Source organism: Colletotrichum navitas (genome assembly GCF_030913465.1).
Source record: "Colletotrichum navitas strain CBS 125086 chromosome Unknown LY79scaffold_36, whole genome shotgun sequence".
Taxonomy (NCBI): domain Eukaryota; kingdom Fungi; phylum Ascomycota; class Sordariomycetes; order Glomerellales; family Glomerellaceae; genus Colletotrichum; species Colletotrichum navitas.
Window position 1 is genome coordinate 3,934 of NW_026850582.1, and position 26,604 is coordinate 30,537.

Consider the following 26,604-nt stretch of genomic DNA (forward strand, 5'->3'; position numbering starts at 1 on the left):
CCTGGTTCGCAGGCGAAGCCAATAGGGGGGAACATGCTCTCGCGGCAAAGGAGGGCTACTACATACATACTACGTAGTAGTGAAAAGAGGCTCCCGCTTGTGCCATTGATCGCCTACTCAAAGCAAGAGGGGTCTTTCGAGGTTGGGATGCACCCTGATTCGAGCAGCCTCGCAACACAACGCCAGACATGATCCGTGATAGGAGGTGGGTATTAGCCCGTCGTGTTAAGCTGCCGCTGGCTGATTGCCCGCGCCGCGTCAAGCCCGGCTGCTCGACGAGCAAGCCTGGACCCTGTGCTGCGACTTGTTTCGTCATCTGCGACTGGTTTGTTTGGCAGGTTACGAGCTGCGCACCCTCCTTGCTGTGACGAGCCACTAGTTTATGCACGGATACACATACTTTGTACCATCGAGGAGGAATAGGATAGGTATCTGCTGAAGCCTCGCAATGGTCTCTGGACTGGCACTCCGCGATCCACCTGGTGCTCGGGCTAGACCGGATTTTCTAGCCAACCACAGGGGGGATGACGGCCTTGACAGCCAGCGAACCGTCGAACAATTAGGCGCATGATTCAGCGATCCTCCAGGAAGAAATCATTCCCGTGAGGAGGTTCCCACTAAACCGTATGACCCGTTCACCGTGCCATGGCAGCATCGCGTATCGCCCATCCGTCACGACCAGGCAACCAGCTTTGAGGCCATTGAACCGTTCCAAAATAGCCCGAGGCCAGCTACGGACGGTCGAAGCTGGCCAGCCAACATGCAGGAGAGCGCCCCAGCAGAGGCGGGGTCTGCAAGAAGGCAATCCGGACGCAGGTCGTCTCCATGATGTGGGGAGGGAGAGGGGCCTCGGAGACATCAAGTCCGTTCCGTTGTTGCCAAAATCGCTGGGCCATTGGTAAAGGTGGCTTAGCCCACCTGCAGTCTGCAGCGGGGGCATGGAGCCATGGTACGGTTCATCGGCCGAGGGGAGAACTGCGAATACCTACGTATACGGCAGCCAGGGTTTATGAGGAGCGTGCAAGGTCTCGCGGTTCGCCTGAGTTTTTGTTGAGCCGACTGCGAGCGGCTGCGTCGTCTTTTGAGCTACTCGGCATGCTTGTATTCGTAAGGGTGTCCCGGATCCGTATTTACAGAGTGGTGTATCGTATGAATACGGCGAGCTTGCGCAGGCGTACGGACTAGGGACCTGTTGTTATCCACTGCAGTGGGCTTCCCGTATGAGAAGATTTTCAGGCTTGTGTTTGCTAATACGGAGTACTGATGGTAAACTAGATCTGCGGCAACTCACGATCGAGACCTTGCGTAGCAGGCGAGTCGCCCATGGTTGCTTTGGTCCATGCTCGTGGGGGGGGGGCTCTGGTTGTGGTGGGTGGTGGTATTGTACCGTAGGAGGCGGGGCGGGTTGAAAACTCCGAAGGGTCTAGTCGGTGGTGAGAGGGGTGCGGCCCTGATTCTCCCCCAGCCACGGTGGGCTTGGCATCATGGGAGAGGGTCCAAGAGAGCCAGGTTTCCCGCGGACGAGGACTGATTGATTTCTATTGACCGAGGTTGTCCAGAGGGTGGCCCGGTTGAAAACCTTGGACTTGTTTGCTCGGTGTTACCGCTTGTAGAAACAGGGCGACAACGATGCCACTTTATTGATGTCGTCGATGTTGGTTGTCAGGGGGGGGTTGGACATGATGCCACTCACTCTTAGATGGATACGCGAGCTGCAAGCAACGGCGATACACAGTGTGTACCTCTTAGTACGGACGAGACCCTGCCGGAACGAAGGACAGAAGAGAAGAGAAGAGGGGGGGGAGGGGCCGAAGTGCCGTTGATGCGAGGTGCAGATAGAGTTGCCCGTTGGCAGCCGGTTCATTGCCGTGAGGAGGAAGGAGCTGATCATTTCGTAAAAGGTTAGTCTGCGTGCGCCTTTGCCTCTCCATTGCCCGCTTGGCACTGTGTACTGTGCTGTGCTGTCCTTTGGCTTGCCAGCTGCGCCGCTTCGCCGCGTCGTTGCGAGTCGCACAACCGCCATTCATTGTATACTTCCAGGCCACCCACCCACTTGGAGCTACCCTAGTATGTACTGCCCGGGTAAGTAAACTATTTACTTTACAGTGGCTAAAGGAGGACGGGAGCACGGTTGGATGCTGATCGAATGGTGCCCTGATCAGCCACCGGCCAACGTCCGTGGGCCGTGTGTATTGTATGTAAACCGCGTATTCCGCATCGCAAGAACGGACGAATGCTTCGGGGGCAGCCCGACCGGCTCTGTTTTGCAGAGTTGCAGATCGGGGTGACCCTGTACAGGCAGAACGCATAGCGCACGCAAACACACACCATCACCCATCTATCAGTCAGTAGTTCAGTCACTTCTCGTCCAGCCCGGAAGAGGGATCGACTTGGTGGATGACGCCGGACGCTTGTTTGGCGACAACCGCTAAGAATGGCCGGCGGTGGCGGCTGCAGCAGCGTCAAGTGAGCGAGAGGCGAGGGAGCGGTTCAAGCTTGCAGCCCAGTGCCGATGACCAGGTCCAGCTACAGGCTCGTGAAGGGCTCATCTGAAGAGAAGAGGGCGAGAGGAGGTCCAGTGGATCATTATCCGGAACAAACTGTTTTAGACTACTGCCTCTTTGGCCCTGCGTGCTGCAGGCACGAGGATTGCTCTGGAATGTGGAATCTGGATCAGGAGATTGCGTGCGCATTTTTGGTGCGGATACTGCAGGAGACAAAATGAGAGAGATAGAGAAGCGAGCCGTTGGAGCCGCGATGGCTGATTTGTGTGCTCGTCAATCCTGAGGCAGTAGCTGTGCTCATGAATCGTGATAGAGAGCAGAGATACGAGGCGGAGCAGCGTTGTCCAACCACGGTAGCAAGAGCGACTATCGCCGGCGATGATTTCCCAAATGTGTACAAGTGCGAGACTTGCTTGTACTTGAGAACAAGAATAGAGGGCAGAGAACAAGAGAGGAACAATGGCGAGAGCAAAGGTGAGAGTGACAGTGAGAATGAGAGTGACTTTACATGGATATCGCGAAGGTGGAGAGGAGGAGGAGGAGGAGGGTTCAGAACGTCGCCAAAGGCGGGAAAGAACGTTTCCATTGACGCTTCCAAGGTGGAGGGCAATGGGAGGCAGGTACGTACATGATGGATACCTACCCTGCAAGGTACGTATCGCACCCACACTACCTACCCACTACCTAGATAGGTATCTACCTAAGCACTGATGGCGGCTGCGATAGCGGGAATGTTAAGTACCGTTATGTGGAGGTGGTAGACACTGCACTGGGTACGTACCGTTAAGAGCTACTAGTATCTGGTCTCGCTTTTTTTCTGCGCCGTCCATCCAATATCAACTTTCCAGCCATTCTGCCATGGACAGGGTCTGATGGGACGAGGGCCCAACATCTAGCCCACTGTTAGCGACACGTTTTGCAACCGCCCATCCCACCCACAGTTTCTTACCCGCTAACGTGGAGGCTTGGCCAGCCTGCAAAATACAGTATCGACTCATTTATAACACGGTCTCACTCACACGGAGACGGCCGGCTGATTGGACGAGCTCGGGTTACAAAGTGGTCCTCGTGAGCAGCCGCCCCCCCCTTCCACCTTCCCAGCATCATCCCCTCCCCCCCATCCGCCAACCCTCCTTCTAGTTTACTGGCGCGAATAGAGCAGCCATCCCCCCCCCCCGGTCGTCCTCGCTCCACACTTGTGCAGCTGCAGAAGGACAACCGGCCCTGTTCATTGGCTCTGGCTCCCGGCCGGGGCTGGACGTTCAACTGCATCTCTCTCACCGCTTCTTTCGCGGGCTCGTCGCCGTTCCTCTTCACCCACGCATGCCCGCTTCTGGCCCCCCGACCAAGTCCCCTCGCCTCTCTCACCACCTGAATCCCTCTCAACCCACCTTTGCCGTCCCCCAAAATCTTGGTCGTCAGCGTAGAAGGTCCTCTTGCTGCCCTCATCCACATCCTCGACGCCCCGACGAAAGAGCGGTGTCTTGAGGAAAAAGCCCATATCTGCGCACCAACTCCCGTCCCTCGACTTACACCTATTCCCTTGTTGGACCTTTTCCCACGACTGATCTCACCCAACATGAACGTTAACTTTGATTCGAGTGGAGGCGACGGCCTCTTGGACCTCTCCTCCTTCGACCAGCGGGACCGGTTTTCCTACGCCTCGCAAATCCCTTCGTCCCAGAATAGCCCCCAGAGCATCACAAACATGCCCGCTCAGAGGATCTGGCCCATCCCTTTGGATATGTCCTCCAATGTCGCAGCCTCGAGTCCTCCCGAGGATCAGCAAGCCCATTCGCCCTCACATAGCTCATCACCTCTGACCCAGCACTCTCACCATTCGCCGTATCAGCAACCCGTCAACTCGCTGACCGACTGGGCCCTTCAACAGCACCAGCATCAACAACAGCAGACGCCTCATGGATTGCCCGACTACTCCCAGTTCGTCCCCGACGCCTATATGCCCGTCACATACAACCCGTATGCCCCTGGCTTCCAGACAAATCCCATTGACTTCCTTCCCGCGACGACGCAAGCGCTGCAGGCGGCAAATTTCCAACTCGCATCTGCATTCAACACCATGCCGCCCATGGATGAGACTGTTCCCGCCATGAACTGGAACTTGGGGATGGAGAGCTGGCACGACATCCAGGCTGCCGCCTCGGCTCTTCAGATCGAGGGGCTCTCACATAGCATCGGCAGCAACTCGCCGACCGGCACTTTCCTCGAGGTCCTGTCTCTGCCCAGCTCCAGCAACGGTGAGGGGTGGTCAATGGTCGTCGAGCAGGGTTCCGGAGCAGGATTCGACCACTTCCAGCAGGCCCAGCCCAACGCCGCCATCTTCAACCCCGGCCAGACGCTGCACCTAAGAACCAACTCGGACTCGTCGGACGGCGCCAATTCATTTGAGCTTGGCAGCTACGAGGAGATCGCCCCGTTCCCCATCTCGCCCTTCTCACCCGAGTCCGATGGATACGTCGATGCTGGATCGCATCGCAACTGCTTCGGAGACAACCACAGCCATAACCACGGCCACGGCCACGCCCACAACCACGCTCATGCTCATGCCCATGCCCACGCTCATGCTCACAACCACGACACAGCCAGCCCCGCAGCGGCCGTTCCTCCCATGGCGATCAAGAGCTCGACCACGCCCCCCCGGCCTACGCCCGCCAGCGGCTCCGGTGCCACATCTCCCCCCATCCTTACGACCGCTCGGAGAAACTCGGGTCAAAGGCGAAGCCCCGTTACCGGCAAGGCTACCAAGGCTGTCATCCGCCGCACTTCAACCGGCAAGAAGGACGGCACCGAGGTGAAGAAGGTTGGCCGCAGGAAAGGCCCCCTTCTTCCCGAACAGCGTAAGCAGGCCAGCGAGATCAGAAAGCTCCGTGCCTGCCTGCGCTGCAAGTTCCTGAAGAAGACCTGCGATAAGGGCGAGCCGTGTGCTGGTTGCCAGCCGTCTCACGCTAGACTCTGGCAGGTTCCTTGCACCCGCATCGATATCAAGGACATTGGCTACTTCATGAAGGACTGGAAGGCCGACTACGAGCGCCATCTCGGTCGCGGTGTCTCGGTCTACAACGTCAAGGGCTTCGCCCAGAACGAGACAATCATGTGGATCACTCACGGCTACGGCTTTGCCCTCCCCGTCTACGTCCGCGAGGTTTACGTCGCGGACGAGAGCTGCTTCCAGGTTGACTGGGTTGAGTCTTGCCTGACCGACCAGGAGCCCATCGACTTCGAGCTCCGCACCGAGAGACTTGATGTCGGTGCCAAGGGCGTTTCCGTTGAGGCTCTGTCCGACTACCTTGACAAGCACATCGATGGTGGCTTCGAGGACTTCATTGAGGACCACTTTGAGGGCACGCCCTTCATCACAGAGATCCTCAAGACGGCTCACCGCTACTACGTCAAGGAGCGTATGCCCGTCATCCGCAAGGCCCTTAAGCTGGTGCTTGCCTACAACCTCACCCTGCACATCACCATGGTTGAGAGCCAAGGCGAGGAAATCCCCCTTGATGGTCAGATTGATGACGAGGATTCAAAGTTCTACGGCAAGACCGTCGCCCCTGTCATGATCAACTTCCAGATCAAGTGCGCCATGGCCGACATGTGGCGCGAGCTGCAGAAGGAGATTCTCGAGGAGTTGTCTGCTCTGTACTCGAGCGTGTATAGCGGAGAGCGCCTCAAGAACTGGCCCACCATTTTCATGCTGGCCTCCATTCTTCTTGCCGTCTGGGAGGAGATGCAGTTCGACTGCCACTACCGCGTCCCCGACCCGGCTGCCGTCAACAAGTTCTGCAACGACATGGAGACTACTCCCGTCGGTGTCATTGTTGGCCTCTTCCACGCCATCTCCCAGAAGCTTCCAGCCTTTATGGACTGGGACACCGCCAAGCACGGTCACCTCCTCAACAACAACGTCGCCGTCTGCGAGGCCATGACCGAAGTTCGTCAGCATGTCATCAAGCACGGTAAGTTACACCGCAACAATATGGCGATATTGGTAGATTATACTAACGATTTGATTAGAGGCGTACCTGCGTACTCGCCCTGACGCCAGCTTCGATCGCAACGACTTTGACTGCTTGTCCAACAAGTTCCTGTCGAAGCTCGTCATCCGGGCCAACTAAAGCCCCCTACTGTGCTATATTGCTGCCATATATTTCTTGAGATTATGATTTCTTGGAAAATGCCTCGGGTGGGCGATTTCTTTTCATTTCTTTTGTTATTTCGAGTCACAGCGACGGCGTTGAAACGAGACACCACACATACGCGCAGTATCACTCCCCACACACCTCAGTTCGCTTCTTTTCGGCTGGTCACCTCCCCACCACGACGATTCATCGCGATGTGTTACGACCTTTTATCATGATTCAAATTACGAATGTATGACTCGAAACTTCGGGGGGTGGTGGTCTGTGGTCGCGCGCTGGCGCGAAGGGCTGCGCAGCGGCCAAGAGAGACGCGACATGCGCCAGAGATGTTCATGGAGACGATCATGCCGGCACGACAGGCAAACGACAGAGCATAGCAAGCGTAGACGATTACGATATGCATTGGAATTGGGCGAAAGGGAAAGGCCCTGGGGCAAAAAACACCCTCCAGACAAGCTTTGGAAAGGGCACATTGGCCGCTATAGGCATTACTTGTTGTAGTTAAGCCAAAGATCGATATATCAGGCTGTTTGTTTCATGTTCTTCCAATTCTTTATGCACTCTTGAACTCGTTGATTGAAATGAGGCGCCATATGATGATTGAAGACGGCACATACCATTCGAAAGATAAAGTGGCAACCATCGTGGCGCAGCCGACTAGGATCTCATATCTGACAAGGGGATGAACCGCTGCGAGATTATTCAATATACCTAGGTAGCAGGATCATGTTCCGACCAAGTAAGAGCAGTGGAGGGAGGAAGCGAACTTTGACGCGGTTGTGACCAATGCAATGATAGCAGGGGAGGGAGGCTGGAGGAGAGATGCAGATAGTGGTGTTACGCTACCATGGTGTTTGCGGTCTGCCACGTTGACAGGGGACTCGGGGTTGCATGTAACCTACTGTTATCAGGCGTGGCCATGCCGGTGCGAGCGAAGCACTCGGTCGGTCGCGATGAGGCCCGAGCTGGAGAACACCAGTGTCACCATCGTCCATTCCTCGGTAGATAACGAAAGCGTCAGTCCCTCGAAAGGGTGGGGGACGAGGGAAAGTTTGTGAAGAAGGGACGGAGGTTGCTCGGCGATGGTTCGTCGTCACTCGTGGTTTCTTGAGGCATGTTCAGTCGCATGCAACCCTCGGCTGATCGTTCCGACTATCGTTAGGGATGGCCGAAAGGGTTGTTGAGGTTTTTGTTCTCGTTCGGGCGATGGTTCAGGTAAATCTAGAGACGAAGAGGTTGGGTGGTCTTGGTGGGGGATGACGTCGGGTTCTGGTCTAATCCCGGTCTGGCCTGTTGTACCTCTCTTTCTCCGCACTTGAACGCTGCGCTCGTAACGATGGAGGACTCACTGACTGACTGGCCGCTGATATCATACATGTTCTTCTGAAGTCAATAGAAGCTTTTGTACGGGTAAGGCAGGCGAAGCGAGTCTTCGGACGATGCGAAGACTGACTAAGAGGCTGCAAAGGTGGCGATTTCCGGGATGTGAGAGCGACCGGTGTGACACAAAGCTTTTTGCGCAGTCAGTTCATTGTTTCTGGAGGGCGCCTGGACCGGCTGGCATCAGGGTGGCGGGTGGGGCGCTTGTTTGTCCAGACATAGTCAGACAGTCCGCGGTCGGGTCGGATGTCTTTGACCTTGGGGGGCTGACTTCGTCTGCAAGGCAGTGAGACACGGCGATTCCAGTGAGATGCCAAACGAACCATGGCCAACTTTTCCCTTTCCCATTGTCGAATACGGACACCGCAGGACAGGACGAGCATTCCAGGCTGATGCTCTCGGCGAGTGCTTCAGCCCCAACACTATCGTAGACGATGACGACGAGCTGTTGAATGTTTGCGTCTTCGGGGGGAGAAACAGCTACAGGGATTGATGAGCTCCCGAGAAGAGGGGCTGTATCGACCCATCAGTTCCTCACCGATAGCGCGCCCCCCAAGGCATTCTGGGGAAACAACAGACTAGGTATCGTGATCTTTTTTCTTTTCTTTATTTTTCCCTTCGGAGATTTCTCATCTTTCAGGTTCAAAGGAAACGCAAATCTTTGATCGCGCGCTCTCTCTCTCTCTCTCTCACTCCGGAAAAGCCGCATTGTGTCAACTGGTTCCGTAGGACTAAGGAGGGTTGCAGCGGTGGCATGAACGAGACCATCTGATCAAAGAAAGCGTGGCGGCGGCCAGCGGCCAACCGTCAACTGAGACATCCAATCCGGCACAGCAGTCAAAGTTCCAGCGGCCAAACGTACCTGGCCCGATAGCCAAGATAAAGGGTTACCGATACTTACTCGTGATACTATTTCGCCAGTTGTTCCGTTGGGGATCTAGGTACCTCTACTTTCCGCCGAAACCCCCACTTGGTTCTGGAGGGTTCCGGCTTGCTCCTGCTTACAGGTATCTCAACGCTGTGTGGTACTTGCGCAGTTGCTGATGAATCATTCGCCATTCCCCCAGACAAGGCACTCGCTGCATAATCTGCTCCACTCTTTAGTCCCTGCGCCTCCAATCAAGCGCCTCCTCCCCCTTCCCTTTCGCCTGCCTTCCGCAGTCAGTCACCACCCAGCCCGTTCCTTCCCTCCTCCAACAGACCGACCCGGGCCAACCTCCATCCTTGGTATTTAAACCACTTCACCTCTTCCTCCCACTCATCTTCCGATTCTTCCTGATACATCCTCTACCAATACGCTCTCGCTCAGCGAAATTCATTAGCGAATCCCTCGATCACGAACATTCAAGTTACGAATAATCACTCCCAAACACACAGACAGAACAAGAAGTCGCCATCATGCAGATCTTCGTCAAGACCCGTAAGTTGCCTCCCACCCCAGACCGTCCCTTCATCCACCAGTTATTAACGTTTCCGCAATAGTTACCGGCAAGACCATCACTCTCGAGGTCGAGTCCTCTGACACCATCGACAACGTGAAGTCCAAGATTCAGGACAAGGAGGGTATCCCTCCCGACCAGCAACGCTTGATCTTTGCCGGCAAGCAGCTTGAGGACGGCCGCACCCTCTCCGACTACAACATCCAGAAGGAGTCTACCCTCCACTTGGTTCTCCGCCTTCGTGGTGGTATGCAGATCTGTAAGTTGTTCTGCTATGCACTGCTCCTTTCCACCGTTACTGACCCCCCAACCAGTCGTCAAGACCCTCACTGGCAAGACCATCACCCTTGAGGTCGAGTCCTCTGACACCATCGACAATGTCAAGTCCAAGATCCAGGACAAGGAGGGTATCCCTCCTGACCAGCAACGCTTGATCTTTGCCGGCAAGCAGCTTGAGGATGGCCGCACCCTTTCCGACTACAACATCCAGAAGGAATCTACCCTTCATTTGGTCCTTCGACTCCGTGGTGGTATGCAAATCTTTGTCAAGACCTTGACCGGAAAGACCATCACACTCGAGGTCGAATCATCCGATACCATTGACAACGTCAAGTCCAAGATCCAGGATAAGGAGGGCATTCCTCCCGATCAGCAGCGTTTGATTTTCGCCGGAAAGCAGCTTGAAGATGGTCGCACTTTGTCCGACTACAACATCCAGAAGGAGTCGACTCTCCACCTCGTCCTTCGTCTGCGCGGAGGTATGCAAATCTTTGTCAAGACCTTGACTGGAAAGACAATCACGCTCGAGGTTGAGTCTTCGGACACGATCGACAACGTTAAGTCCAAGATTCAAGACAAGGAGGGTATCCCTCCTGACCAGCAGCGTCTTATTTTTGCCGGAAAGCAGCTGGAGGACGGTCGCACCCTGAGCGATTACAACATTCAGAAGGAGTCGACGCTCCACCTTGTCCTCCGTCTGCGTGGCGGTCAGTAAGCGATGGCCTCGGTACATATGGAAACTGCCTGTTTCAAGGCACCGGCGTTCATGGGTTATGATTAAGGGATATGGCATGGATGAACTTTTCACACATACCTAAGCATTAGCTAGGAACCTTGCGCTCACGAAAGCGCTTCAATACCAGACTCTATTTGAAGTCAATCTCTTTTCCTCGTTCCGCACCCTAACTTCGTGATTGGATAGGTAGAGTTTACATGTGAGCTGCATTGGTCTCTTATCAGTGACGTACACAGTGGAGCCGTCCATGCGACAGCGGGGCAGGCAGGTCACAGTGAAATCCTCCCACAGTATCCGTAGCTACTGGAGCCTTGCATCCAAATTGATCTTCTCCAGAATACACACACATTTGGCTCGCCTCCGTGTTGCGCCACGACATGAGGAGCTCACGGAACATTTGGAAACGCCTAGAAATACATGTTCTTCTGCCCCCATAGCGGCTTTTGATTTTCCCCTGAATTGTTTTTACTTTTCTCTCAATCATCCGCAAGTTTGCCAAAGACTGAAACGGCAGCGGCATCGCCCAGGAACGTGCGCCTGGTAAGGCTGAGAGAGGCTATGCGGTCCTTCTTCTACCACTTGAAGTTTGAGCTCTATCCCACCTCCAGCCCCGCGATAGGTGACGCAACGAAGACCAAAGGGAAAGCCCAAGCAGCAGCGGTGTTTAACAAGGATCTTTGGCTTCCTCCGAGAGGCGCCGACATCTTTGCCGAGCTTCCTGTACATTCGAAGAAGAAATCCAGACAAGCGAACAGTTCATACCGACCGCAGCCTTCGCCACTGCAGTCATTCGAATCCCCCTACCCCGCCGATACCTACAGGTCGGGTACACTGCGTGCGCCGATCGAGAGTCCGAGTCCCAACCTAATCGACTGTGGTCCTTCAAGGGCACCAGTTAAAGAGAACAGTGGCAGCAACATCGAGAGAATACCAGAGAGGCAGTGGAGGGCGCGCACGCAGAGCTTCCCCCCTCCACCTTCATCAGCTGCGCTACGACCAGAGGCGGCCGTCAGGGACTGGCGTTTCGGGCGAGTGAGCATCGAGAGTATTGACGTGGACCTGGAAAGCAACGCGCATACGAACCAGATGGCGACCGAGACAGCGAGCTCTGCGGCAGACTTGGGCGTCGGTCCGACGTTTGGCGGCACAGGGAAGTCCACCAAGGCGAAGTACGTTCCGCTAGAGACGAAAAACACAGAGGTCGGCTGGGGGGTGGTGCATTTCTATCGCGAAGAGGAGGACACGCCTGGATTGGGACTGCCGCCTTCAGAAGACGAGGGCGTCGAGGCGGAGGAATGTACGACGCTGTGTATACCTGCGGTTCCCAGTTACCTTAGTCCGGGCGACTTCCTTGGATATGTTGGCGAGAAATGGAGGGACGACATCAGCCACTACAGAATGGTCATGACGGCCAGGATGAACCGGTACCTCGTGCTACTGAAGTTCAGGAACAGCAAGAGGGCGCGCGAGTGGCAGAAGGAGTTCAACGGAAAGGTGTTCAACAGCATGGAGGTGAGAAGTCGCAGCAACTAATAACTGGTAAACCCACCCCTGACAAACTTCTCGCAGGCGCAAGTTTGTCATGTCGTCTTTGTCAAATCGATCACATTCGAGACGCCCACGAGGGAAAATCGCACGTTTCCCGACCTCAACCACGATCCCTTCACACCTTCCTCCTCCTCGGTTACTGCTTCAAGCAGCTTGAAGCCCTTCCCCCCGCCAACACCGAGTCTCGTCGAACTGCCGACCTGTCCAGTGTGCCTCGAACGGATGGACGACACAACTGGGCTGATGACCATTCCCTGCCAACACGTCTTCCACTGCACTTGTCTGCAGAACTGGAAAGGCTCAGGATGCCCGGTCTGCCGACATACAAACCCTGAGACGGCCTACGATCCGTCGAACCCGTATACTCAGCCGTTCGGATCATCAGTGTCGAATCTCTGTAGTGTGTGCGATTCCACAGATGATCTGTGGATCTGCCTCATTTGCGGCAACGTGGGCTGCGGCCGGTATAAGGGTGGCCACGCCAAGGACCACTGGAAGGAGACAGCACATAGCTTCGCTTTGGAGCTGGAAACGCAGCATGTGTGGGACTACGCTGGCGACACCTGGGTCCACCGTCTGATTCGCGACAAGGGGGATGGCAAGGTTGTCGAGCTTCCAGGGAGCAACAGGCATCACCACAGCCCTGAAGGCGGGTACGAGGACACTGTCCCGCGGGCAAAGTTGGATAACATCGGTCTGGAGTACACGCATCTCCTGACGAGTCAACTCGAGTCACAGCGGGTGTACTTTGAGGAAATGTTGAGCAAAGTAGCAGACAAGGCCTCCAAAGCCTCCGCGACCGCCGAGTCCGCCTCGACGCAGGCCGCCGCAGCGTTGGAAGAGAACGCGAACCTCAAGGCAGAGCTCACCCGCCTTCGAACGCAGGTCATCCCCCAACTCGAGCGCGACGCGGAGCGGGACCGCAACAAGGCCACCAAAGCCCAGGAGCTTGCCCGCAACATGGGAAAGGCCCTTCAGGAGGAGAAACAGGTAACGCAGGGGCTGATGAAGCGCGTGGAGCATAACAACGCCGAGGTCGAGGCGCTCCGGAAGAAGGACGGGGAGTACAAGGCGCAGATTGCGGAGCTGGAGGAGATGAACCGCGACCTGAGCATGTTCATCTCGGGCCAGCAGAAGCTCAAGGAGCTGGAGAGCGAAGGGAAGGTCGAGGCTGGTGAGGTTGCGGAGGGGAGCGTCAGTGTTCCTGAGAGGAAGGGGAAGCGGAGGGCGAAGAAGTGAGGTTTCGTTTTTTGCTACGTGGAACTTTTGGCGTTTGGGTCGGGGGATAATGCATGGGACGGCGGGGTTTGCGTGTATTAGTGGCGCAGAATAGGTGAACAGATGAAGGGCTCTCTCTCTATTTCAGCCCTTTACGTCTATAACCGCTTGACTTTCGTCAATTTCTCTAACGATTTGAAAACGAGATGTTATTCGAACGAAGATGTCCGCCCGCTCGCTCCAAAGCCTTCTGGAAGACCGCCCAACCTCCCTATCCCATGTTTACAGACAGTTCGAACTCGCTATTCTCGATCCTTTTTTCGTCCAGGACCCAACGCTGAGCGAAGTCATCATTCAACAACAGGCGAGGAGGGGTCATGAGCGTGGTTTGGTGGTGTTGGCGTCGCGTCACGGACTCGGTCTCGTATCTACAAAACTCAATCAAACCTTCCTCATAAGTACAATGCTCCTTTATAACGAAACAAGGCAACCCGAGATGAATGAGAAAACACAACGTCGCAACGCTTGGTGCCAGAGAAGAAGAAATTTCATCAGTTCGTCAAGTCATGGCGCAATCGTTCGCCCACGCCCGTCTCCCGTCCCCCATTTCCCTTCTTTCGCACGTCCCATCTGCAATAGTCCGCACTACCCCGCGGTGCTTTTCAGCAACAAGACCAGGTTCGCAACCACCATGACCGTGATCATCAGCCAGATCAGAACGGCCAGCACCGTCAACCACCAAGAGTTGGCCATCTTGACGCCCACAGTGCTGTACCGCCTCGCCGGCACGACGCCGGTGTCGCACCCGTAGCTCGCGGCGCCGGGGACGACCGTCATGTACTTGTCGCGCGAGGTGAAGTAGATGAGGGGCGCCGTGATGACGGGCAGCACGGTGCTGAGCACGACTTGCGTCCCCGTCAGCGCATTGCTGAGCCCATGCCGACCCGCGAGGGCGACGACGACGACGGTGGGCACGATGCTGATGACGCGCGTGATGAGGCGGCGGAGCCACGGCCGCATGCGCCAGTTGAGTGCGCCCTCGCTGACGAGCTGGCCCGAGATGGTGCAGACCAGCCCCGCCGAGACGCCGGACAGCAGCAGGGCAAAGGCGAAGATGATGCCGGCGGCGGACGAGATGCTGTTGGCCAGAAGGTCGTGCATGCCGAAGATGTCCGGGGCGAAGGACGTCTCGCCATGGTACATGGCGGCGCCGGCGACGATGAGGATGGCAGAGTTGACGAAGAGGGCGAAGATGAAGAGGGAGAGGACGATCTCGGCGATGGAGAACTTCATGCAGTGCTGGATGGCCGCCATGGAGGGGAAGTAAAACACCTTGCGGTAGCTGCCGTCCGTCATCATTGTGTCGGACCGGGGGGTCTCCTGGAAGTTGCCCTCCTTGGTGTCGTACTCTTTGAGGCGGGACTGCACGATGCCGGAGCCGAGCTGAATGCTATGCGGCATGACCGTCGCCCCTAGGATACCGCAAGACTGGTACAGACTGAGTAGTTGGATATGTTAGCCAGGACAATGCTCTCCAGGAGAGGTGTGGGGTCGGGCTGGGCTGCTGCCGCTTACCCCTGATTCTGGATGATGGAGCTAGATGGGAGATAGCCCCGGAAGACCTGGCCGATTGTCGTGTTCTCGATTAGAGAAAGCTGGATGCAGAAACATACAACAACCCCGAGCACCAAGATGCAGACGCCGATCTCGAAGATCCTCAGCCCCCGCATCGAGCCGTCGGGCCGGTAAAAAACCACGATAAAGACGACGTCGAGGACAGTCAAGGCGACGCAGACAGTCAGCGGCAGCCTTGGTATTAGTAAGTGCAAGGCCGTCGCCGTGCCGATGACAACAGCCATGTCGGTCGCGATGATGGCGACCTCGGCGAGGGCGTAGATGATGAGGTTGAGCCACTTGGGGAGGAACACGCGGGTTGCGGTGGCCAGGTCGAGGCCCGTGATCGTGCCGAGCTTGATAGCGAGGCTCTGGAGGAAAACCGCCACAACGTTACTCAGCAGGACAATAAACAGGAGGTTGAAGTGATACGACGCGCCGGCGGCGATGTCCGTGGCGTAGTTCCCGGGGTCAACTGCGGAGGATGGTCAGTCCCCGTGTGGCTCCTTCACGCCTGCTATCTTCGACTTACTATACGCAACAGCGATCATGAATCCGGGCCCAATAAATTGTGCAAAGGTGACGAGGTTGTCCCATTGCCGGGTTGTCCACTTGGGCCGCTCCTTGTGAAACCCGCCATCTCCAAGAGGAAATGTCGGTTTCGACAATAGAGACAGTGGTCCCGGGTCGTCTATCTTGTTGAGTTTCTTGGGCGTCTGGCAGGAATCGGTGGTGCTCTCTGACGTGCCCGGGGACGAGACGAACGTCTCAAGCACTACGTAGTCGGGAGGCACATCTATACTCAACCGTCTGGCATTCGCGTGCGACCGCCCGTGCAGTGTCTGGTTGATGGTGTAGTCCGCAGTAAAGAGGCTGGCGCTGAGCCCGCGGCCGTGGATGTCGTCCCCTTTCTTGGGCTCGTCCAACCAGGTCAGCTTCATGGTATCCCTGGTAACAGCGAGGGGCGTTGTGCAGGTTTGCGAGGCTGCACTCCCCGTGGGAGGTTATTTATTAGAGTCGATGGAAACAACAGATGGACAGGAAAGGCCTGATCAACTCACCATGAGGGCACTTATGAGCGACAGTGTATTGTTCTTTGCGGCGCGTCAAAGGGGAGGCAAATAGACAAAAGCGTTCCCGGGGGAAGAGAACAGGAAACGCGGGTTTTGTTATATCACGAGAGACGAAAGCCGGAAGCAGCCTTTAAACAACAATGGATCACACGTAACGGCAGGGTTCGCCGAATGCGGCACTGTGAGGGCGTACGGCACTTGTGTACGAGACCCCAATTCGTCATGGGCGCGGCGCGGAGAGCTGGCCGAGCTTCTGGGAATGGCAAAGGTCTCTCTCCAAGAAGTTGTCTCGCCACAAGTCCTGGGTTACGCCTCCAAAGAATGCTTCTGGGCCAAATCTCAAGACCTTCTGACTGTCTTTGAACTAGCCCAATGCACGACACATGCCAAGAAGATTCGGCGTGGGATGGGTATGGAACAAAAAGTTGGTGATTACGGCATGGCTTGCCAATTCATGTATAGGCATAGGCAGTGGGCTTGGATGGATAATTGCATGAACGTGTGGCGCAAGGGCGACGCCAACCATGCTATGTAAATTCTGATTTTCTGGTTGGTCTGACTAGAAGTGAAGGTTCCTCGGTCTTTGGTCGCCAAGGCATTCTGGGCAGCCGTACTCTGTTGAAGGCTGATCTCTGATTCTTGGCGGGCCGGTTTGGGCTGAACTCTGCCGGCCGGCCGTTCTCTCTCTCTTCTTCTCGGGAAATGGGTGCATGCATGTGGCGGGCCAGCTCACCGGGCTGACCGGTTTTTACCGGAGGACCGCATCTCGGTTCTTTCTCCCCCGGCGGGACCGTGCATGCATGGCTCCGTACACCCCCCTGTCGTCCGGTCTTGCGCTGCGGCCCCGACTCGGACGGAATTTTGGAGAATCATGGTGCTGTTGAAGCTGGGCCTCTTATCACCTTTACCTGACCTTCTTGGTGTCCTTGCCGGCAGCGCGCTCGCGGTCTCTCTTGGCGTAGATGCCAGCAGTGAAAGGGTTCTCGAAGCTCAGGGCGACCTGGTAGACAATGAAGACCCAGGCAGTCAGCAAGATGCCGGCAGGGTTGCCGTAGATGAGAGCGGCACCGAGGAAACTCATTGTGGAACCGTTGTACATCGGGGCATCGGTGATGTTGAAGGGGAAACCAGTCACAATGCCGTCCATGAGGATGCCGAAATAGTCACCGAGGAACGTGCCGGTAATACCCAGCTGCCACGTTGAGGAGAGAACGAGAATGTTGCCACAGGCGACAAGGGCATATCCCACATAGGTCACCGCATCGGACGAGAGCAGAGGGTGCGTGGGTTGGAAGCGAAGAGCCCGTTCGTAAAGCAGGTCACGGAAGATGCCGAGGGAGAAGATAGTAACCGCCAGGCCGTAGCAGGCAGCCTGCGACCGTCCGCCAAAGAGCTTGGTTAGGACTTTGTTCTTGTACTCTGGGGAAGAAGAGGACCGGGTTAGAGGGGCAGCACTACCAGGCACGACAGCAAGAGTGTGACGAACCTTGTCTCGCGACGATGCTACGCAGCTGTCAGCACATACGACTTCACTGGGAAACATTGGAGAAAAACTTACTTCCAGAAGAGCGGGTTGAACGCAATTGCGGCGGCGGAAACTATGTGCAGCCTGTCAGCAAGAAGGTCGACGAGGTGAGAAGCCGGTGGGAAGGCCCAAGCTCTACGAAGGCGGCATGACGTACTGAACAAGCTCTTCTGGTCGAAGTCGACCAGGGCCTTGCTTTGGAATTCGACTGGCGCCATGTTGTGTTCGAGTTTGGTATCAGTTCGGAGTAATGACTGCTGGGGAGGGGGTTTCAATTGGGGAAATGCCGGGGTTTTGTTCCTCTCTTGCGCTCTTTTTCGAAGGAGAAGATTTGAGGACAGACAGGCAAATGGAAGAAGAAGTGATGGGAGCGAGTCGCTTGCTTGTGACAGAAGCTTGCTCCACCCAAGTATTTATCTTGGTGGGGGCCGCTTGGCCATAGCGCCTTCGTCATCCACAGTAATAACGCATGGGTGCACCTGCTTTTCTGGGGTTTCGGCAGCCTTCGGGGGCTGGGGTTAAGACAAGAAAAGCTTCCATGTCGCCGAAGAGCCTCCAAAGAACAAGCCAAATCCCGTTTGTGGTACCGTCGCACGACCATCGAAATATTCGTCGTCTCATTATTTCTAAGTGGGCAGGTAAAATAAATAGCAAGCGCCGCAACGCCTGGACAAAACAATTCGCAACATGGGGGTATCAACCGCATCCTCAAAACACTCGGAACACAGAACCGTTCCCTCGGAGCTGGGAAAGCCAGCAACAACGCTTGGGCACCGTGTCACCTGCGATTCCTAGTCTTCTTGGCCACGGTGCCCGTGTCTTCCTCCTCGTCGTCCTGGCCCTTCTTCAGGTCCTCGGTCAGACCCCACTCCTCCTTGTCGTACCAGTCCTCGCCGTCCGACATGTCCCGGTTCGGTCCGCTGTGCGCCTCCGCCTTGGACCAGTGAAGCACCGTCTTGCGCAGCCGGTTGGCCTTGAGGAGGCCTTCGTGGAGCTTCATGGCACCGCGGCAGACCTCCTCCTGCTTCTGTACGTACAGTGCCAGCAACCGGCGGATATCCTCGGCCTCGGCCTCTGGCAGACCCACATCTCGGTCTGGACGAGCGTTGGGCGGCGGTCGGAAGAACGGGTGAACAAATGTTTCGTCCACCTCTTCCAATGCTATTGATGGCGCATGCATTCCGTTGTGGTCCAACAAGTCCGTTCCGGGCTGCGACCGGGGTGCCGCGTTGCCCTCTTGCATTTCAACATCGACAGCCTTTTGCTTCTGCTTCTTGTCGGCAATGCTCTCGTCGGCTCCCGCTTTCTGGGCAATGTCCGTCTTTGATGCCTGACCGTTGATTGGCCGAGACGCCTCGCCTGCGGTAGCTGTGTCCACCTTGGTCGACTTTTCGTCTGAGCCTGCATCAGCCATGGTCACGTCCCCGTCGCTGCTCTGCTTGTCACCCGAAGACTCTCCGTTCGTGCCGTTTGGCGCTCGCTCCGGTTTCGCGTCACCGTTCACTGTTCCTGAAGCACCGGCCTCGGTTTCTCTCGAGGCGATAGCTTTTGGTTTGCGCGCGTAGCCGCGCTCCACGTAGTCGCTCGAGTAGAGATCGGCGTCGTCAGGCCCAACCATCATGCCGCATGGCACCCATGTGTAGTCGCCGCATAGCCTCGTGAAGAGATGCCTTACCCTCCACAGAGATGCGTTCTCCTTGCGTCTGACTTCACAGCTTTGCTCAGCGATCTCGTCTAATGTCTTGGCGGTGAACGGCTTGGAGAGGGTAGGATGGCTTGGAAGGTCGGTCGAGGCAGTCAATGGAGCTAGGATCTCTGGAGAAACAGGGTCAGCTATGTTGCTATGGGGTCAATCAGAGAAGACTGACGCTCAATTCGAATGTTGGCATAGGGGTCGAGCTCGGTGGCCGCAGAGACGGCCTCCTGGATGCGCTCCTCGTCGTCGTCACTGTCAATCTCGTATCCCTCGTCGTCCACAATTGGCGGGTTGCGGCTGATGATCGTGCGCTGCTGTCCAGCATAATCGATTACCTGCAGTCATCAGTCAGTCAGTCATCCCTGATCGGAGACCAGTTGGCAGCGAGCGAGTGGGTAGGGGCGCGCGACGCACTTCGTTGTAGACTTCAGGACCGGAGGGTGGTGCGAGTTGACCCTGGTGGGAGAAAAGGGCACGCTTTTTAAGCTTGTGCCCGCGGTTTCCGTAGTGGTCAATTTCGTCGTCCGAGTCGGATTCTGCGAAGCTGCTTGTCAGAACGTGTACGGACAAGGGCGACGGCGAGGTCGTCGTCGAGAGGGGATTCCGGGGGGCCTACCATAGCTTTTCCGCTTGAGGGCCTTTTTCATAGCGGCCACCGTTTCGGCAAAAAGGATCTGTTGTGTAGCCATTGCGCCGTGTTGTCTGTTGCTCCTGGCGTCGTGCCGGAGCGATCGCGGAGGTCGGTCGGCTGGTCGGTCGGTGGTGAGGAAGGAGGAAGACGCGGGCGACGGCGAGGGGGAGGACGTGGTTGAGGGGCGTTTTCGAGCAAAGAAAGCAAAAAAGTTTCACAGAATTACGGTCGGAGCAGAATTCGCGGCGAGATGTGATCGAAAGGGAGTCATTTACGAGGTCGGAGAAGGAGGTGGTGTGGTGTGGGAAGAGGGTAGCCCTCAATTTCTGCGCGCAGTCTCTGTGACGAGGCGGGAGAAGAGGCACCACGCGGGCGGCAAGGCTGTCTGTCTTTCGGTTTCCTCCAGGGCACCTTTCGGCCATGGCTTGCTGTGAGTGCGCTCGCGCTTCCGCTCTTTACGGTGGGGCCCATGACAGCATCTGCATCTCCAGCCAATCATAGGTCATGCTACTAGTGACCACTCCAGTCTACCCGGCGACGAGATGCCCTGTTGCCAGCTGGAGGGCGGTGGTGTGTGCTGGCAAGGATACGTACCCACTCTCTGCGAAAGTTGCTACCTAGGTACCTACCTACTACGCTACGGTACGGATACAGTGAGATGTTTACCAGGTACCGGCAAGCGGAGTGTAGTGGGCTGGGATCGCTGGAAGGGAGCTTGCGACACCTGGGGACATGTACCTGTACTCTGTCTGCACTCTGTCCCGCTCGTGGAGGAGAGAGACCCTTGTTTGCGCGCTTCCCACTTGAACGAAGCTCCCACCTTCGCGACAATTCCTAGTCTTTCTTTGCTGCGTTTCTCTCCCGCCGCCAAATATACGATATCCTAGTCCCGGCGACGATGCTCCCTTGAGCACCACCATCCGTACGTGTCACCGGAGCTTTACAAGTGCTGGCCCTTGCATACCAGAGCTTTGCGATACGGCCGACTCCCCGCGAACCGAATCGCTATATTCATGGCCGCCTACCCCGTGTGCCATAGAACCTCTCGAAAATGGACGGATACCCAGTAGGAAGCCTGGATCACAACATCCCGCACATCGTCCTCGCCGGCTTGACGTCAAGTCCTACACGAGACCTGCCTCTGAACGCAGAGCTTCGAGACCAGGCCATCCTCCTTCGGTCAGAACTGCCGAGCATTCAAAGCAAAGATGCTGAAGCTCTGAAAGACTACGTTGTGCGCCAGGATGGGAGAAAGCAGCCTTGGAATGGGAGGGACAGCGGGAAGCCGTACAAGCTGCGGGTCACCGTCGCTGGTCGAGTATGGCTTACATCACCATGTGTCCTGTCGGGACTAACTCCTGCATAGTCTCTTGTCCTTCCTCCCCGTCGCGCCAGGCTCCCAGAGGGCCTCGAGGCACCCGAGACGCCCGCCGTCTTGCACTCGCCTTTTTCACCCCTGAGTCCGGCGTCGCCTTTGTATCCCGACGGCTTGATGAATAAGGATTGGCTTCAGAAACATGAGGATATGGTCCCCAGCGTCTACGTGTCATGCTACACCTTGACATCCGATCCCACTCTAGCGATGCTTCACGATAACCAGCTCAAGACCGACATCAACATGATCAAAGCGGCTCTCAGCAGGTCGGGCTACAGGACACGTTTTGCCGTGGTTCTCATGAGCGATGGCACCGTGCCCTCTTCCATGCAGGAGTTCATGCAGGACCGTCTTGACAACATCAGAAAAGGCGTTGCTCTGGACACCAAGTCGTTCTTCTACTTTTCATCTCACGACTTGTCCAAAGACTTGGAGCATGCAGCAGATTCTATGTTGGCAGCCGTCTTTCTTCAGGCCATAGAGTACTACCGCGACCTCGGTCGTCATGCTAGGAAGAAGCGCAGTCGGGGCGTCGCTCCCCAGCCCACGGTGCCTCCCACAAGCACCTCACAAACACTGACGGTGCAGGACTGGAACGTGCGATACGATTACAAGACGGCCATCTTCGCCGAGTATCGCCAAGAAATGGATGCGGCGCTACGCTCATACGACCAGGCCTACGAAGGACTTCTCAGCCAAGATGTGATGGACATCATCCCCAGCTGGAGTCCGAGATGGAACGAGGCGCGGATGCTAGCCGATGTTATTGCCATACGCAGCATGCGATGCTTGCTCTGGGCTGGACAGACTACGGCTGCAGCGCGGAGGTGGCAAATACACCGGGAAAGGATGGCGGATTTTGTTGACAGGCGTGGCCGAGGGACCAACAATTATGGCTGGGCCGCCTGGGAATCAAGATGGGCCGTCGTCATGGCCAACTTGATCGAGAGGGTGGATGTCCGCAGCTTGGCGCCGTCGACTCGGGCTCTGTTCCTTCAGCCAGAGAAGGCTGCCGCGGGCGAGCGACTACAGCCCTGGGAGATGCTGCACCACACGGGATACTGGTACCGCGTCGCTGCTGAGCATCTGATTGTCCGACGGGCCCTCGCTCGGTCCATTCCGGAAGAAGACCGGCGCTCGCCAGAGACTACTCCGGCATCAGCCCTGGCCAGCAAGGCGTTCCAATACGACACGTACATGTGCCCAGACCCCCATGAAGAGTTTCCTGTTCATGGATTGGGCGTAAACCACTCTCAACTTATAATAGACTGCTTAATGGCGGCCAGATCGCAGTTCCAGGCGCGGGGACAACTCCGGTTGTCGGCCGAGCTGTCGCTAGAGTGTGCCAAGGAAATGGTCAACATGAAGGCGTGGGACGACATAGTGGCGTTGTTGCGGCCGCTGTGGGAGGACATGTTATTCAGAACAGAAGGCTGGTTGAACATCACCGAAGACCTGAGCTGGGTATTACGTGCTGCGGCGGCACATGCTGGACAGGGAGAGCTCGTGGTTGCCATTGACTGGGAGCTGCTGAACAGGAGTAAGACGTGCCCGTCCACTTCCTACTGGCCGAAGACTAACATTGCTGGCAGAGTTCACGCGGCGGCCCAAGTGGCATTACGACATATCCAGATCCCTAGAGGGTCTTAAACTCGACTCGAAGCCAACGGTGACGATCAATGACAACGTCATCTCATCTTTCATATCCGCGTCCTTCATCTTCAAGACTGAAGACGGCAAGGCTGGCGAGGCTTGCCAGGCACAGCTTGCGATTAAATCAAACGCGTTCCCGGACACAGCGACGGTAACTCTCAAAGGCTTGAGGGTCGACTTCGAAGGCAGCCTCAAGACCATCACACTAGACCACGAGGCAGGCTCTACAACAGGCACAGAAAAGGGCAATGTAACGCTATCGAGGGTGCCTCTGACCGAGAAATCCCGGGCAGACGCCGAAGAAGGTGAGGAGGGCACATCAGGGCTCAGCGGATCGGCAGACTTGTCGGTGAGGCCGGGCCACATAAGTGTCTACGAAATGGCGATACCCCTGCGAGAGCCTGGGGAGGCTCACGCTTCTTCGGTGACTCTGGTTCTGGAGACTGACACTTTCACACTCAACTACACCATCGCCTTTCGAAACCTCGAGGCGGCGGACTTCTGGTTTAGCCCCTCGTTATCGAGGAGGCGGATTGTGCGGCAGAGCGCACACGTCATCCAAGTACAGGCGAGGCCGCCTAAGCTGGAGATAAAGCTGGCGCAGCCCCTGGAGCAGTTTTATGCGAATGAGCCCATGGACTTGCTGTTAGACGTGATCAACGCCGAGGACGCAGACGCGGTCGCCAAGCTGGAGGTTCACGTCTTCGGCGAACAAATCCCGCCCTTCCGGGTGCACATCGAGAACGGAGAGGAGCACACCGCGGAAGCCGGCAAGGAGGAGGCCAAGCTCACAGGCCTGTCGCTCGGCACGCTGGCGACGTCGCAAACGACCCGCGTCAAGATCGGCCTGGACCCGGCGCAACTGACAACCTCGTATGATGTGACGCTGAGAGTCTTCTACCATCTCACTACGGACCCGGCGACCTTGATCATGCAGATCCTGCCGGTCCAGCTGACCGTCGTCAACCCCTTTGAGGCTAATTACGACCTCATTCCCCGCCTCCACCCCGATCCCTGGCCAAGCTTGTTTGACCACGAGGGTGTGCAGGATCCCTCCGTGGACGAAGCCGCGGTGCAGCCTCGCGGACTGGCGCAGAAGTGGTGTCTGGTTTGCCACTTCGCATCGTTCGCGACGGACGACCTGGAGCTGGTCAGCATGAACGCCGAGGTGGTCGCATGCCAAAACAACGCGCGATGCACCACAGCGAGCCGGCCAGAGGTTCCCGAAGGAGGCCTCCGCATCCCGCCGAGGCAGATGCAGGAGGCGCAGTTCGACTTGGTGGCGCAAAAGTTCAGCCTCGACGACAAGGGACCGGCGTCTCTTGACGTGGCCTTTGTCCTCAGGTGGAGGCGGGCGAAGTCTCCGTCCTCGGCGGCGGCGACCGTCAACACGACCAGGATGCTCGTCCCGCGATACATTGTGCTGGGCACCGAACCCCGCGTCCTCGGTTCGTACTCGCTCGCCAACCCGCTGACGGGCCTGATCAACCTGAACATCACCATCGAGAACCCGTCGAGCCACTTCCTGACGTTCGGCCTGAGCATGGACCCGAGCGACGAGTTCGCGTTCTCGGGCTCTAAGCAGACGACGGTGCACGTGCTGCCGGTCTCCAGGAGGACCATCACGTATCGGCTGCTGCCCCTTGTGAGAGGCGACTACATCCGGCCCACGCTCGTGGTTAGGGACAAGTACTTCCAGAAGGTGCTGAGGATCATCCCGACGGAGGGCATGAAGATCGACAAGGAAGGTCTGCTGGTGTGGATTCCACCGGAAGAGGGCGAGGAAGGGAAAGAGGGAGAACGACAATGGCCAGCCTGACCAGGATGCCAGCTTTCTTGTATACATATGGTCTAGATCTAGAGTCCCTAGCATCAAACTCTTCAACGTCCCAAGAAAAACGACAAAGTGTCTACCATCGCACAGGCGTTCAAGTTCATCGCCCCGAAAAGAAAAGAAGAAAAAGAAGAAGAAAAGAAAAAGATGTCGCTGCTTGTGTATCACTGCCCACTCAATTCATAACTTCGCCTTGGGCGGCCGTGCAGAGCCCCCGAGCTTCTCCACCCACTCGTCCGTCAGCATCGTCTTCTCCGGCACGCTCAACCTCGTCCACCTTTCGTAATCGGTCTGCTCTTCCCGCCACTCGGCCAGCCCCTTCTCGATCCATCCGGCCGCCAGGCGCGCGCTCTCGCCCGGTACCTCCATGGGGAAGAGATGCCCGGCCCCCGGCAGCGTCACCTCCGCCACCTTGCCCCTGGCGGCGCCGCCGCTCCCGCCGACGCCCGTCCCTGTCAGGCGCATCTTTTCCTCCCTCAGCTCGGGGGTCGAGAGGTCGCTCGCACCGCCGAAGACGTACAGCACGGGCGGGCGCAGGTGCGGCAGGCGGGCGAGGGTGCTGGGGCCCTCGGAGCGGTAGAAGGGGAAGGTGAAGTAGCGCTCATTGAGGCTGGGGTCCAGGTCCGGTACCAGTTCCGGGCGCACAACCTCGCGGCCGGTGGGGTCGTAGGCGTGCCAGCTGGGGCGGAAGTAGGTAAAGACCTCCTGGTGCTTGGTGGTGGCGAGGGTCACGCTGCCGGGCGCCACCGTGGCGGGGTACAGCTGGGTGGGCACGTCACGGAGGCCGTTTGCGATCCAGGCGTCGAAGACGCGGGGATCCCAGGCCTGGTAGAAGGGGGAGCGGAGGAAGGCGGCGCGGGCGGCGTCGCGGGAGGGCCATAGGTCGCGGCGGCGGGCGGAGGCGGCGGCGGGGGAGGAGGTCATGGTGCCGGTGGCGTTGGAGGACCACTTGGAGATGACGGGGTCGAGGAGGACGATTGCAGAGAAGAGGCGGGGGTTGACGAGGGCGACGTTGACGACGGTGTTGCCGCCGAAGGAGTGGCCGATGCCGACCAGGGGCCGGGGCGGGCGCAGGGTGTTGACGAGGTGGAGGATGTCGCGCGGGTAGTCGAACCAGCCCGGGTCGTTGCCGAGAAGGGGCTCGTTAAGAGCCGAGGAGGCGCCCTGCCAGGCGGCATCGGCGATGATGATGGAGCGGATGCGGAAGGTCGAGGACGGCTTGAGGGACTCGGCGTGGAGGTCCTGCCAAAGTGCCTCGTAGAGTTCCTGGGGGGTTGTTAGTGGATTTTTCTTGTGAATGTCAAGCAAAGGCACGGCCCGTAAGCGAGTGATATGGCTTGGCCGTCCTATATTATGAGATGAGAAGACAAACGAAGTTTATGACTGACCTTGGGGAAGCCGTTGGCGTGGGCGCCGATGATGGTGACGTCGCCGGGTTTGGGGCTCGGGTTGTCCTTGGGAATGTACTCCTTCACGGCCAGCTTGAGGACGTCTTCCTGAGAGTGGGCGAGGGCACGGGGGAACTCGCGAATGTGAGAGCCATCAAGGACGTGCTCCTTGACGTGGAAGATGGAGGACACGGACGACGACGACGACATGGTGGCGATGCGCGAGAGCTTCACTCGAGTTTTATGAAGCGAGGTTGAGGCCCGAGCCGACGTAGTGCGGTTTGTGATGTAGGAGGACCTCACGGCGACGATGGAAAAGAATGAGTGTGGATTGAGACGGAGAATGAGCCGGCTATCTCAGAATGCCGTCTCGCAACTCATCGGCACCGGAGTAGAGACGAGGTAGACAGACTGAGGGGGTTCCACATTTTGCTGGAAGTCTGGGGTTTGTGGAGATGCCGAGGTTCCAGCGGCATATACAGCGGTTGAGCGGTTACCGGTAACAGCACCCTCCCCCGGGGTCCATTGCGTCCCTTAACCCTTGCACACATCTT

At 57.1% G+C, this 26,604-nt stretch overlaps 9 protein-coding genes across 9 annotated transcripts; 4 read left to right on the plus strand and 5 right to left on the minus strand.

Annotated features, from left to right (window-relative positions):
* Positions 1–463: 463 nt before the first annotated feature.
* Positions 464–1,139, minus strand: LY79DRAFT_232868 (uncharacterized protein). The gene has a single exon (XM_060551689.1). The coding sequence runs from the start codon at positions 938–940 to the stop codon at positions 560–562; it is 381 nt and encodes a 126-aa protein (XP_060413279.1). The 5' UTR covers positions 941–1,139; the 3' UTR covers positions 464–559.
* Positions 1,140–4,083: 2,944 nt separating this feature from the next.
* Positions 4,084–6,637, plus strand: LY79DRAFT_517126 (uncharacterized protein; the record flags this gene model as incomplete). The annotated part of the gene is made up of 2 exons (XM_060554893.1): positions 4,084–6,478; positions 6,537–6,637. The coding sequence occupies 2 exons, from the start codon at positions 4,084–4,086 to the stop codon at positions 6,635–6,637; spliced, it is 2,496 nt and encodes an 831-aa protein (XP_060413280.1).
* A 2,802-nt stretch (positions 6,638–9,439) lies between these two features.
* Positions 9,440–10,820, plus strand: LY79DRAFT_633530 (polyubiquitin; the record flags this gene model as incomplete). Its single annotated transcript, XM_060562216.1, has 3 exons — positions 9,440–9,461; positions 9,524–9,739; positions 9,795–10,820. The coding sequence occupies 3 exons, from the start codon at positions 9,440–9,442 to the stop codon at positions 10,472–10,474; spliced, it is 918 nt and encodes a 305-aa protein (XP_060413281.1). The 3' UTR covers positions 10,475–10,820.
* A 1-nt stretch (position 10,821) lies between these two features.
* Positions 10,822–13,397, plus strand: LY79DRAFT_556211 (Zn-finger in ubiquitin-hydrolase). Its single transcript, XM_060557997.1, has 2 exons — positions 10,822–12,007; positions 12,065–13,397. The coding sequence occupies exons 1-2, from the start codon at positions 11,054–11,056 to the stop codon at positions 13,280–13,282; spliced, it is 2,172 nt and encodes a 723-aa protein (XP_060413282.1). The 5' UTR covers positions 10,822–11,053; the 3' UTR covers positions 13,283–13,397.
* Positions 13,398–13,906: 509 nt separating this feature from the next.
* On the minus strand, positions 13,907–15,816 carry LY79DRAFT_517150 (metal ion transporter metal ion transporter; the record flags this gene model as incomplete). The annotated part of the gene is made up of 3 exons (XM_060554895.1): positions 13,907–14,759; positions 14,837–15,350; positions 15,408–15,816. 3 exons carry the CDS (start codon positions 15,814–15,816, stop codon positions 13,907–13,909), a joined length of 1,776 nt encoding a protein of 591 aa, XP_060413283.1.
* Positions 15,817–16,667: 851 nt separating this feature from the next.
* Positions 16,668–17,890, minus strand: LY79DRAFT_233027 (phospholipid methyltransferase). Its single transcript, XM_060551690.1, has 4 exons — positions 17,631–17,890; positions 17,507–17,546; positions 17,435–17,451; positions 16,668–17,367 (listed from the first exon to the last, which is right to left on the minus strand). Exons 1-4 carry the CDS (start codon positions 17,689–17,691, stop codon positions 16,853–16,855), a joined length of 633 nt encoding a protein of 210 aa, XP_060413284.1. The 5' UTR covers positions 17,692–17,890; the 3' UTR covers positions 16,668–16,852.
* A 104-nt stretch (positions 17,891–17,994) lies between these two features.
* LY79DRAFT_556220 (RXT2-like protein) lies at positions 17,995–20,220 on the minus strand. The gene is made up of 4 exons (XM_060557998.1): positions 19,786–20,220; positions 19,584–19,705; positions 19,342–19,504; positions 17,995–19,288 (listed from the first exon to the last, which is right to left on the minus strand). Exons 1-4 carry the CDS (start codon positions 19,856–19,858, stop codon positions 18,252–18,254), a joined length of 1,395 nt encoding a protein of 464 aa, XP_060413285.1. The 5' UTR covers positions 19,859–20,220; the 3' UTR covers positions 17,995–18,251.
* Positions 20,221–20,554: 334 nt separating this feature from the next.
* LY79DRAFT_608554 (Gryzun, putative trafficking through golgi-domain-containing protein) lies at positions 20,555–24,689 on the plus strand. The gene is made up of 3 exons (XM_060561913.1): positions 20,555–21,118; positions 21,167–22,715; positions 22,768–24,689. Exons 1-3 carry the CDS (start codon positions 20,852–20,854, stop codon positions 24,645–24,647), a joined length of 3,696 nt encoding a protein of 1,231 aa, XP_060413286.1. The 5' UTR covers positions 20,555–20,851; the 3' UTR covers positions 24,648–24,689.
* A 153-nt stretch (positions 24,690–24,842) lies between these two features.
* Positions 24,843–26,260, minus strand: LY79DRAFT_517224 (Alpha/beta hydrolase family-domain-containing protein; the record flags this gene model as incomplete). The annotated part of the gene is made up of 2 exons (XM_060554904.1): positions 24,843–25,928; positions 26,051–26,260. 2 exons carry the CDS (start codon positions 26,258–26,260, stop codon positions 24,843–24,845), a joined length of 1,296 nt encoding a protein of 431 aa, XP_060413287.1.
* Positions 26,261–26,604: the final 344 nt, after the last annotated feature.

Coding starts and splice junctions, on each gene's coding strand:
- LY79DRAFT_556211 (XM_060557997.1), top strand. CDS start 11,054: ATGCGGTCCTTCTTCTACCACTTGAAGTTTGAGCTCTATCCCACCTCC. Junction 12,008..12,064: donor AGGTGTTCAACAGCATGGAG/GTGAGAAGTCGC, acceptor AACTTCTCGCAG/GCGCAAGTTTGTCATGTCGT.
- LY79DRAFT_233027 (XM_060551690.1), bottom strand. CDS start 17,691: ATGGCGCCAGTCGAATTCCAAAGCAAGGCCCTGGTCGACTTCGACCAG. Junction 17,547..17,630: donor CGACCAGAAGAGCTTGTTCA/GTACGTCATGCC, acceptor GGCTGCACATAG/TTTCCGCCGCCGCAATTGCG.
- LY79DRAFT_232868 (XM_060551689.1), bottom strand. CDS start 940: ATGCCCCCGCTGCAGACTGCAGGTGGGCTAAGCCACCTTTACCAATGG.
- LY79DRAFT_608554 (XM_060561913.1), top strand. CDS start 20,852: ATGGACGGATACCCAGTAGGAAGCCTGGATCACAACATCCCGCACATC. Junction 21,119..21,166: donor GGGTCACCGTCGCTGGTCGA/GTATGGCTTACA, acceptor ACTCCTGCATAG/TCTCTTGTCCTTCCTCCCCG. Junction 22,716..22,767: donor CTGGGAGCTGCTGAACAGGA/GTAAGACGTGCC, acceptor CATTGCTGGCAG/AGTTCACGCGGCGGCCCAAG.
- LY79DRAFT_556220 (XM_060557998.1), bottom strand. CDS start 19,858: ATGGCTACACAACAGATCCTTTTTGCCGAAACGGTGGCCGCTATGAAA. Junction 19,706..19,785: donor CCTCAAGCGGAAAAGCTATG/GTAGGCCCCCCG, acceptor GCAGCTTCGCAG/AATCCGACTCGGACGACGAA. Junction 19,289..19,341: donor TGCCAACATTCGAATTGAGC/GTCAGTCTTCTC, acceptor CTGTTTCTCCAG/AGATCCTAGCTCCATTGACT.